The sequence below is a fragment of the Babylonia areolata genome, chromosome 21 (genome assembly GCF_041734735.1).
Source record: "Babylonia areolata isolate BAREFJ2019XMU chromosome 21, ASM4173473v1, whole genome shotgun sequence".
In the NCBI taxonomy this organism is placed as follows: domain Eukaryota; kingdom Metazoa; phylum Mollusca; class Gastropoda; order Neogastropoda; family Buccinidae; genus Babylonia; species Babylonia areolata.
The window spans coordinates 37,009,885-37,022,538 of NC_134896.1; the positions used below are offsets into that span (position 1 = coordinate 37,009,885).

A 12,654-nucleotide genomic window follows, 5' to 3' on the forward strand; every position below is an offset into this window, starting at 1 on the left:
TGGATTCTTATACATGCGCTAAGTGCATGCTGCACACAGGACCTCGGTTTATCGTTTCATACGAATGACTAGCGTCCAGACCACCACTCAAGGTCTAAGGGAGGGGGACAAAATACTGGTGACTTGGCTGGGATTTGAACCAGTGCGCTCAGATTCTCTTGCTTCCTAGGCGGACACATCACCTCTAGGCTATCACTCCACTAGGGCGTCCCCGCCTTCTGGAAATTCTGTGCTGGAAACTTCCTCTTTTCTATTGCTCTCTTTGTTTCTGCCTTTGTTGTTTTTTTTCCTTTGCTGTTGTCTCTTTTTTTTCTACCTTCCCGGTCCATTCCCCTTTCTTTTTGGGAGCAAGCCCTTACTTTTTTTTTTTTTTTTTCTTCCGTCTGTGATGTACTACTATCTGAGCTGTGTTGCTCTGGTGATTAGGTAGTGAGATTGTCAACTCTGGAATGGGCACTAGCTGTCTGTTCTGTAGCGTTATTTGCCAACATGGCCTTTTTTTATGTACTTTTTAAATTTGGCTTTGAAGTATTTGGGAGGGAATGGGGGGTCTTCCTTTTATATGATTTAAAAAAAATCTGGGATGATAAATGAAGCAGGATGGCTGATGTCCTCAGCGTGGCCTAATCTTATTTGCCCTGAGGAGCTAAATGGTTAAAAAGATCATGTGTCATGAACTTTGGTTTGTAGGTAAATCTTAATGATTGTTGTTGTTTTTGTGTGTGTGTATGTATGTGTGTTTTGTGTTTAACACAGCTGGACATTTGTGTAGTTGGACAGTCCTGATATGACCCTGTGCAGTTGGCTGGACTATATATATATATGATAGTCAGTCGTGTCCGACTATGACCATCAGAACAGCAGAGGAGGCAACTGCTGTTCCGACTGTTTGGGCTAGAATTTGATTATAGTGGAGAGTGTCTTGCCCAAGTACATCCCCACTCTCTCGGCCAAAAGGGTTTTAGGACAGTCGGCGTTGGGATGGTTCCCAAAGGCCAACTAGCCCACAAGGCTGCAGCACTAAGAGCCAGTGCAATTTTGCCTCCTAGTTTGAGAGTCATAGTCCTTCACAAAAGACTAAGCTGTAAATGGTTTCCCATTGACTGGAGAAACCATTGATAATACAGCTCTCTCTTTGCTGTTGGCCCAAATGTAAACTTATGTCAATCTGTGATATAAGCCGAGTGTTGGGCCTTTGGCTGGACTATAAGCATACAATAATAATAAAATGATGATGATAATGAAATGATAATAATAACAATGATAGTAATTATGATGATGATAATAATGATGATAAAAATCATGATAATAACAATGATGATGATAATGATAATAGTAATAATGATAACGATGATGATGATAATGATAATGATAGCAATAATAACAATAATGACAATAATAATATCAATAATGATAATAACGATGATGATGATAAAATAATAATAATAATGATAATAATGCCAGTAATTAAAGAATAAAATGATGATAATAATGATAAAAACAATAGCTATGATGACAGTAATGGTAAATAAAAACAATGATAATGATAATGATGACAACCTGTCTGCCTGCCTGCCTGTGTTCCCCAGGTACCAGCCCCCTCACGTGAGACGCAAGCTGAAGATCCAGGAGATTGTCAACAAGTATCGCTGCAGTCTGAGCCCCGCCGAGTTCTACACCGCACTCTTCCAGGACGTGCCACGCTGACATCACTGCTGTAGTCATGGCAACGACCTGTCGGGGACGCTCTCAGGGTCATCAGTGTGGCAGTGTATTGAGATCATCTGTTTGACAATCGCCTAGGTGTCATCGAGTCAGTGGTGTCATCAAGTCAGAAACGTTTTTTTTTTTTTTTTTTTTTTTACAGGACGGGTTTTTGTGGGAATGTGTGTGTATGTTTGTTGTGAAGGGCGAAGCAGAGTAAGAACAATTGCATGCAGAGTGTGCACATGCATACATTCACACACACACACACACACACACACACACACACACATTTACACACATGCACATACACGCATTCACGCATGCATTCACACATGCATTCACGCATGCATTCACACACACACACACACACACACACACATTTACACACACATTCACGCATGCATTCACACATACATTCACACACACACACACACACACACACACACACACACACAAACTACCTTGCAAGGCTGATGTAAGACCTGCGCTATGACATAGGTCTCAGTTACAGAGATCCACCCCACTTCGGCATTCAGGCAACCCCTGCCATTCTTCTCACTTAAAATTTTTTTTTTTTTTTAAAGAAATATTCAGGTATCACTGAACTGACCAAACACATCATTTATTTACACCCCATTTGACTGTAAGAGTGATGTGAGTGACGGCCTAGAGGTAACGCGTCCGCCTAGGAAGCAAGGAAATCTGAGCGTGCTGGTTCGAATCACAGCTCAGCCACCGATATTTTCTCCCCCTCCACTAGACCTTGAGTGGTGGTCTGGGCGCTAGTCATTCAGATGAGACAGTAAACCAAGGTCCCGTGTGCAGCATGCACTTAGCGCACGTAAAAGAACCCACAGCAACAAAAGGGTTGTTCCTGGCAAAATTCTGAAGAAAAATCCACTTCGATAGGAAAAACAAATAAAATTGCACGCAGGAAAAAAAAAAAAAAAGGGTGGCGCTGTAGTGTAGCGACACGCTGTCCCTGGGGAGAGCAGCCAGAATTTCACACAGAGAAATCTGTAGTGATAAAAAGAAATACAAATAGAAATGCAAGAGGCACTGTGGAAGAATCGATAACTTGTAAGACTTCTGATCCAGTGGTCCAGGGTTCGATTCTCTGTGTCAGGCCTGGTGTATTTGTGCCCTCGGGGAAAGGGGCACATTGCTCCGATTCTCCTCACTCCAACCAGGTGTGAACAAGTTTACCTGACTCGGTTTTGGGGAAGGTTGAGATGGGAGAGGAGGTGAGGTGGGGGGGGGGGAGGAGGGATGGGGGCGTTGAGGGGTGATGAATGTCATCAGTATGTGTGGGCAGAACATGGAATATCGTTTGTATGCAAGTGGGGTTCGGCCAGGGTGGGGCGGGGCAGGCGGGGTGGGGCGGGGGGGGGGGGGGGGGGGGGGGTGAACTTAATGTTGTTGGTTCATTAGAAATAGGAGTTGAACCAACTGATCTTTTGGTTCAGCTAGTTTAGGTGTTAGGGTTGTTCACTGAACTGTTATAGCAGGGTGACTGGATTGTGGATTGGAGTAGATGCTTGATATTTATGGATACATAAAAACGTATTTATGTACATTGAAAATATGAAAAAAAATGTACATAGTCCTGGAGCTTGAAGAAGACCACCTTATCTCCATCACTCCCATGCTTTGCTTCTCTCTCTTCATCCCATTTTCTGGGGGTGTATTGTTTTATTTGTTTTTTTCCTTTTTTTTCTACAAATGGGAAAAGTCTGTTTAAAAGAAAACAAAAAAACACAACAACCACTGTTGGTTGTAAAAGAAATCTGACTTTTGATAAGTAGCGTCCTACCTAAAGTGAGCTTTGTTTTACAACCTGCACTTTTTAATAGACTCTCCATTGGAGTTTCTCCATTTGCAGTTTTATAGATCATCACTCATCTTCTATTTTCTTTTTCTTTTTTTCTTTTTTTTACACATGTTACTTTAAGGAGGCTGTGTTTGCATCGACGTATTATCAGTACTGCCCCCTTCATCATTCAGACAGATTTTTTTTTTCTGTTTTTAGTAGCACGCTCTTCAGTTGCCTGTGGTCAATGATTTATGCAAACACATTTCCTAAGGTCTTGACTTCATAGTCCACTTTACTACAGTGGGAAGTCATTTGCAGTGTAGTCTTTTGTGAAGGACTATGACTCTGAAATTAGGAGGCAAGATTGCACTGGCTCTTAGTACTGCAGCCTTGGGGGCTAGTTGGCCGTTGGGAACCATACCAACGCCAACTGTCCTAAAGCCCTCTTGGCAGAGAGAGTGGGGGTGTAAGTTAGGCAAGACACTCATCACTGTGATCAAATTCTTGCCCAGATAGTCAGGACAGCAGTTGCCTCCTCAAATGTGCTGACGGTCATAACCACATGGTTAACTAATAATACATACAAACAAAAACCTACAGTGACTATCCTGATGGATACGGTAATTGACTCACTTAACTGATTGTTGTGTTGAAGCTAAAACAAGTTTGAACAACGCATCCCCAGAACCTGATATTAAATGTCTGTTAATGATGACCTCCTTGTGTATTCTCACCTGCCTCTTTATATTTTTGTGATATTCATTACTGTTGCAGGGCGTATTGGAATGTGTGTAGCACAAAACATGTAGTGATACTTTAATCGGTTCAGTTTGTTATTTTTCTTGTTTGTTATACTGGTAACACAGTGCAATATCGGAGCGATGTGAATGGATTATTTTGTGACATTGTGTGAGTGAGAGGTTGCATGGGAAGGTTGCTGATGGCTTTGTTTGGGAGTCATGAGGACTCTGCTTCAAGAAATAAACAACAACAACAAATATAAAGAAAATGAAGTGTTACGGGTGTGAATGCCAGTCTGTGGTGATTGGTTACTCATATTTTCTGTTAATGATAATATTGATGATAATAATAACAGTAACAGTTCATTTATACAGCACTTTCATACAGTTTGCAATAATGTTGGTAAGGCGCAAACCATAATATACAGGTATGCACACACACACACACACACACACACATACACACACACATGGGCTTAGAGATGAGGATCCTCCTTCTCATCTTCCTCCTCCTCCCCCTCCTTCTCCTCCTCCTTCCCGCTCCTCCTTCTTCTTCCTCCCCCTCCCCCTCCTCATCTTCATCCTCCTCCCCCTCATCCTCTTCTCCTCCTCCTCCTACCCCTCCTCCTCCTTCTCCTCCTCTTCCTCCTCCTTCTCCTCCTTCTTCTTCCTCCTCCTTCCCCTCCTCTTCTTCCTCCTCCTTCTCCTCCTCCTCCTTCTTTCTCCTCCTTCCCCTCCTCCTCTTCCTCCTCCTCCTACGCTCCCCCCCTTCTCCTCTTCCTCCTCCTTCTCCTCCTCCTCCTCCTCCTTCAATCTGAGCAGCCCAATCATCATGCTGATTCATTCGTTAGCGACTTATGTGTTCCTACGTTTGCTGTAGGAAGAGCACACACATGTGCGCATGCACACATACACACACAGAGTTAAAAACCAATTTTAAAGCCCAAACTAACTAAACTGAAGGCTTACATACAATACGAAAAAAGCATGGGATTTACAGTCTCTCTAAACTGCAGTCACAAAAACTAAAATCTGTCAGCTGTTTAACATCAAGGAAACGGTCACAAAACTTCAAATCTGTTAGCTGTATAACAACAAGCAAACCGTCACAAAACTTCAAATCTGTTAGCTGTATAACAACAAGCAAACCGTTACAAAACTTCAAATCTGTTGGCTGTAAATCAACAAGAAAACAGTTACAAAACTTCAAATCTGTTAGCTGGCTGTATATCAACAAGGAAACAAAAACAAAACTCTCAAGCATGTTACCTGTAAAACAACCATGACAACAACAAAAACGCATGCTCCTCCAATTAGGTCTGTATATAATATATAGAGGGCAGTATAGAGGACGAGGATTACCAACGTGTGACAGGAATGTAACGCCCAGGTAGATGATAGGAATCGAGCTGCATGGGTTGATATCAACGTGTCGTTTGATCATTGGCACAGGGCTGATGGAAGATAGGACTGAAAGATCGCTTGCACCAGCGGCGGGCCATTTTCACGCCCAATTGGCTCTGGGTTTCTATTGCGTTCACTCACCTGTGAAATGATCTTGCCAGCAAGCAATGGAAAACCTGATGCGCCGTGTGTTGTGTGTGTGTGTGTGTGTGTAGAAGCACTGTCGGTAATGGACTGTCCAGCATAAGATTTCTACTTGATTACTGGGCTAAAGGGGGCGGGGTAGGGGGAGGGGGGGGAGCTGTACTTGTTTGTCACCTGTGAAGTGATTGTTTTACAGTGGTGGCATTTAAGCCATTGCGTTATACCGGCAGTGTTTCTTTCCTTCCTTCTTTTTCTGTCTTTCCTATTTTGTTTGTCTGTCTGGCTGTCTTAGATTTAACTAACGTCTTCCACGTTCATCACCATCATCGTCAACATCATCATAATGGTGAAAGGAATTACTGGTCAAGAGATAGTCTGGACTTTCATATTCTCAAGGAGGCGTCAGCGTTGGGACAAATCCATATACGCTGCACCACATCTGCAAGGCATATGCCTGACAACAATTTAATCCAAGGTGCTGGCGAGGCCTAGAGTGCATGTGTATTATTGTGTGTACCTATCCGAGTGGACTTCTCCTGCAGAATTTTGCCAGAGGACAACATGCACATGACGCAGCGGGTTCCTTTTCAGTGCGCCAAGTGCGTGTTGCACACGGGACCTCGGTTTATCGTCTCATTTGATTGACTCAACGCTCAGTTTGATTTTCCAGTCAAACTTGGGAGAAAGGGCGCGAGACCGAGATTCGAACCCAGACATTTACGGACACTTCATTGGCAGTGAGACACGCGAGCGTTTTAACCATTCTGCTACCGTAGAAGGTGAGGAACATTAAAGGATGGATGGGAGGTCGGGAGTGGAGGGAGGCGGAGAAGGGTGGGACAAGTTCGATCTGCATGTTGCGAAATATGCTGCCAGCAAACTGTCAAGCTCGTAGCAGATTCCTTTGTCCCTCTCCCCACACCCTCATTTTCCTTTCAGTCTCCTACAGGGGGGAAAAAATCGAAATAATTTGATTGGCCTGTATTATTTTATGACTGCAATATCACGTGCAGGCTGACTGACAATGGCTGCACGAGTTGTTGCGCAACTACCTGGGCTCGAGCAGTTCCCAGTGACCTTCCGTGACGGGTGTGGCGCGGTGGCTGAGTGGGTAGCGGAGCGTGTCAGGCTTCATTCAGCACGATGGGGTGGAGTTTAACGATCTATTGACTGACGTACACTTAACCCTAGGAAGATTACAGGCTCGGCAGATTTTCCCTGCCATGTTGACGAGGGGAAAAACCCCCCGAAGAATATACACTGAAGTTGACTGGGGGGTTTCTTCCAAATATACCACTGGAGAGTTCCGCAGCCATTTTGGATCTTCCGCATGTGCACCGAACTTTTACTCGAAATCACGAGGAATGCTATGTAGGCGACTGACGTAGGCAAAAGCAGTAAATATGCACTGCCCTCCATTTTCCTCTTCAGTTGTTAGCCTCCATTGCTACAACCAAACTCTGTACAAAGAAGTGTCATCGTATGCACAATAAATAAAAAAATAAACAAAAAGACTCCCTCGGAAGCGAAAAGTCAACAACAAAAGAGAAGCCTGCTGTTTCGCGCGTTCTGCATCTCTCGATCGCGTTTGTTGCTCGCAGTTTCGGAGAGCCAATCAACTTCGAGAACACAGATCATGTGACGCGCCTCAAAAGTCATGTGAGCACCCGGGACCTCTCCCGCGGTCCATTGATATGACTGAATGGACACAGCCGGAAATACTGCGGAAGTTAGTTCCCTTCGTCTGCGGTTTATGCGTGTGTAGGAACGTGTACATCATTTTAATGAAACGAAATTAGAGGGCAGGGCACTGGGTCGAATGAGTTGATTAACTCTTTCCATACGAACGGCGAAAGAGACGACGTTAACAGCGTTTCACCCCAATTACCATCATCAAAATATTGCAATTGGAAGGCTCTTAAACTGAAGACGTGAATGTTGACAAAGAATACCTCATTTCTGACGACGGAAGCTAAAGGTTGGGTCATTCAGACACCCATTGGACATCCGAAGGGTCTGTGTAGAGGAGAAGAGAGGACTGGCCGTACTGAGTGAGTTAAGGCCAGGTTGTTCAGGACTGATGTCTTGGTTCTTCTTCTTCTACGTTCGTGGGCTGCAACTCCCATGTTCACTCGTATGTAAACGAGTGGGCTTTTACGTGTATGACCGTTTTTACCCTGCCATGTAGGCAGCCATACTCCGCTTTCAGGGGTGTGCATGTTTGTTATGTTCTTATTTCCATAACCCACCGAACGCTGACATGGATTACTGGATCTTTAACGTGCGTATTTGATATGCTGTTTGCGTATACACACGAAGGATAATGCCAAGGAACGGATTGTTATTACCGGTGTCATGCCCATCAAGCCCCATTTCTGTCGGTATCTGGTCATTCCTCATTGTTTTATTCCATTAGAAGTTTCCAAATGCTCTTGTCAGCTTCAGATCCATTCTTCGTCTTCCTCTCTCTCCCCCTCTCTTCCTTTCTATCTTCCTGTCCCTCCCCATACATCTCATAATTATAGTCTCTCGGTGCTCCACCAGCCTTACCTTACCTGGCCAGTATTGTGAAGGGTCACAGAGCGTGTGACGCGTTTCACTTCACAGTGATCGATGACAGTAGAAAAAGAGAAGAAAAAAAGAAATCATATCGTACTTCTGGCTTCGATCAAGTGGTGGCCAGGCAAACTGAGCAACGGTGTGGAAGACGAGTAATAATGATATCATATCCGTGAACCGGATATTACTCCGCTGCAATGTGTGGTTCCAATGCAAGGCAAGCGGTTTATTTCGTGTGTCCCCTGGGGACATTGAAATATTGTAGTTCACTCGGTTCTGCACAGGCATTGTTCACAGGGCCGTAGATAAAATACCAGAGTAAAATATATTGAAGGTTGAGCGGTGGCCCAGTGGTCATGCTTCCCGTCCAGGAAGCGAGTGTCCACTGGTTTGAGTCCCATGTAATGACGGCGATTTTTATTCCCCGCTCCACTGAAACCTTGAACAGTGGTCTGGGTGCTAGTCATTCGGATGAGGCAGTAAACCGAGGTTCCGTGTGTAGCATGAACTTAACGCACGTTAAAGAATCCACGGCAAGAGAAGGGTTGTTTGGGACGTACAGCTATTGAATATTTCTTCTTCTTCTACCCAAACTCTGCAAAGAGTCAACTGGGAGGCCCCACAAAAAAACTGTTCACCAGATTCCTCCAGGTCTGTTGGCTGTGTGTCAAAGCCTGGGTCTCTGCAAAATGTTTTCCTGTCCATTCTGCAATATCATTCTCTCTCTCTCTCTCTCTCTCTCTCTCTCTCTCTCTCTCTCTCTCTCTCTCTGTGTCTGTCTTCCATTCTGCCCCCTTCCCTCAACAGTTCCTTGTTTTAGCCAGGCCATTGCAACGTGTTACGAGGCCATACCAGCGTAGTTTTCTGTATTGTTTAGAACTCATGAAATGTAATCACTTGTCTGAATACAGACAAAGCACTATCACAAACTACAACAGACGAACAGTAGGTGTACATCCTGACCTGTACCCTGTGTGACAAGTTATGTGTGGGCGAAACTGGCCGCACCTTAGATGTCCGTTTTACAGAACACCTGCGATCAGTTAAGCTGAACTATAATGACCCCATCGGTCAACACTTGAACAGCGCCCACCACAGTCTCACCCATGTCAATATTGCAGCTGTATGGCAGAACCAACTCGACAGAACATATCGAAAATACATGGAGTCCCACATCATCACCCGCCTTGGTCACACTCCACCCAGAGGGCCTCAACACGAGAGTGTGACCAGTGGCATTACCAGCCTCCCCCCCCCCCCAACTCCCCCCCCCCACACACACACCCTCTTTTCTGACCACTAAATGCTCTTCCTTTCTTTTCCCTTCCCCCTGCCCCCTCCCCCCTTTCTTTCCCATTTCCCTTTCCCCATCACCTTCCTTCCTATTCTTCTCCCACCCTCCTCTGAATCTCTACTCACTTTTCTGTTCATCCTCGCCTCCTTTTACTGATTGATACTCACAATCTTCTTAAGCTTTTTATTTTTTTTTTTTTTTTTTACCTCTTCTGTCCTTTCCAACAAACACAGTCCAAGAAGACAGACCTATGGTCTGAAACGTTAGACACTTTTTTTTTCTTTTATCAAAAGTGTCTTATTTTACAACCCACAGTTGTTGTTATATATATATATATATATATATATATATATATATATATATATATATATATATATATATATATATATATATATATATAAACTTTCTCCGTTTCGTGTTTTTATAGACTCAGCAGTCATTTTTCATCTTATTGTTGGACCTTCACCAATAGGCCTTCACCAATCACGAACAACCACGAAAAACGTACCCCCCATCACAAACAACCACAACAGACCGTAATAAAACCAACCACATACAACAGTACGAAAACTCAACCCCACCACGAAACAACCACAACAGACCGTAATATAACCAACCACATACGACAATACAAAACACAGCCCCCACCCCCACCCCCACCCCCCGTTCCCCCAAAGCCCCTGCAAACAACCACATCAGACCGCAATACAACACAGATACAGTCATGTCACAAACAACCCACACGCGCCCCAGTACCAGTACTTTCCCCAGCCACATCAGGCAATGACTTCGTTCGGCCCTCCTTATACCCTCGTCACGCAGCTAGGGGTTAATGTCAGACGTGGTGACACTGGGGGAGAAGGAAAGGGAAGGAGGAGGAGGAGGAGGAGGGGGCGGAGGAACGGGGGAATTGGGGGATGGGTGGAGGGGTCGTAAGAACGGGTAATTGGGGGATGGGGCGCGAGGGGGGGGGGGGGGAAGGAGTGTGTGTGTGGGGGGGGGGGGGGGGGGGGGCAGGGGCAGGGGTCCCTTTGTGCCCGACAGGGGCTGGGTGACGTGCCCGGACTGTAAGCGACAGGGGGTCCCCGCCTGCTAGTGAACGCGTTTATATCTTCCTCGCACTTGCAGACGGAGGCCTCGGTCGAGGGGAGAGAGAGGGTCGAAAGGACCGTCTAGTGCTGCTACCTTTGTATTGTATTGTATTGTATTGCTTTTGCTTGTTTGTTTTTTGTTTGTTTGTTTGTTTGCGTTTTGTCTCTGTCTCTGTCTACGTCTGTCTGTCATCTCTCTCTCTCTCTCTCTCTCTGAGCGCGCGTGTGTGTGTGTGCGTGTGTGCGTGTGTGTGTGTGTGTCTGTGTGTGCGTGTGTCCTCTGTGTGTGTGTCTGTGTGTGCGTGCGTCCTGTGTGTGTGTGTGTGTTTATGTGTGTGTGTGCGCGCGCACACACACACACACACGCACACAGATTTCTCTACATGAAATTCTCTCCCAGGGGCCAGCAAGTCACCACGTTGCTAAGTGCCACCCTTTTCTTCTGTCTGCAAGTGTAATTGTTTTACTATTAAAGTGTTGTTGATTTTTTATTGTTGTTTTTCATCACAATTGTGCCAGGAACTACATTTCTTGTTGCCGTTGGTTCGTTTACGTGCGCCAAGTGAATGCCACACACGGGACCCCCAGTTTATCGTCTCACCCGAATGATAGTGTCCAGACCACCATCAAAGGTCTTGATGAGGGGGACTGCGGGAAGCTCAGATTATCTTTCTTTCTAGGTAGTCGCGATACCAGAAAAGTCCCCACCGATCGAAGAGCAACAGTATCAAAGGACCGTCTAGTCCTGCTACCCCTTATCCTTTAGTCGATAAAGGCTGTTTGGTTTTGCTACCTCGAGGGTTGACAACATGTTGTCTTAAAGGACCGTCTGGACTTGCTACCTTCAAGCTTTGTCTTTGATTAGTTGGACGAGGTCTAGTCGTTTTAATAAACGAAGAGATTCGCGTCCGCTTTTTGTGCACATGTCGCGCCATGTTTGCTGCCATTAGAATTGTATGTAAACCTACAAAGATGCACTTCTGAAACATGCATGCAAGCACGTGCACACGTACACATACACACATTCATATCACCCTCCCTAACTAATCCTTATAGTCATACGCATCCACAAACACGTGCTAATTCATGCACGTGCACTCACACGTGCGTATTACGCGAGCGAGCGTTCCCCCTCCCCCCCCCCCCCCCCACACACAGTCATTTTAACGACACGTGCAATAACACACAAACGCAGTCGGGGCAAACACACGTGGTTTGAGTGTACTTCTGCATGCGTGCGTGTGTTTTTGCATGTGTATTTGTGTGTGTGTGTGTGTGTCTCTGTGTGTGTGTCTGTGTCTGTGCGTGCGCGCGCGCGCACTTGCGTGTGTGTGTGTATATACAAGTGTGTGCGTGCGTGTGTGCATGTACCAGTGCGTGTTTGTGTGTGATTTGTTTTCATACGAGATGCGAAAAAGAGGAAAAAAAAAAAAAAAGAAAAACAGAAAAAAAAAACAACCAAAAACATACACACACCAAAAACATCGTGTAATAACGTGACCATATTTTGAATCAGTGATTTGGCGGCTGATTAATCATGAAGCATTCACAGACTGTGATCGTCGACTAAGACCCAGAGAGAGAGAGATGAGATGTCGTTAGCCAGACAACAGAGCGATCATCACAGAGCACAGAAACGGCAGACACCCTCAGGGGGAAAACAGGAATAGAGATGGAACAATTTCACCTGCTCAGTCAGCAGGTCATTAGTCTAAAAAAACACCTGGCCGATTGCTGTTAATTAGTGTCGTTGCCGTCGTCATCACCATCCATGATTAATGACAGTGACAATTGATTGTAGTCGCCGTAGTTGTCGTTCCTGCTCAGTCGTCGTCGTCATCAGGGACTGATTACTGGCAGCAACAGAAACAGTCATTGTTGTTATTGTTGTTGTTGTTGTTG

The 12,654-nt window shown here is 45.1% G+C and overlaps 1 protein-coding gene across 7 annotated transcripts in view; it reads left to right on the forward strand.

The window, feature by feature from the left end:
- LOC143296095 (ral GTPase-activating protein subunit beta-like) overlaps positions 1 to 2,957 on the forward strand; it is an 87,580-nt gene extending 84,623 nt beyond the window's left edge. For all 7 annotated transcript variants that reach the window (XM_076607859.1, XM_076607862.1, XM_076607863.1 and 4 more), the window contains one exon: positions 1,590 to 2,957. In XM_076607859.1, the coding sequence (XP_076463974.1) occupies positions 1,590 to 1,707 (118 nt within the window). In that variant the 3' untranslated portion in view covers positions 1,708 to 2,957. The remainder of the gene's footprint in view (positions 1 to 1,589) is intronic.
- The last annotated feature ends 9,697 nt before the right edge of the window (positions 2,958 to 12,654 follow it).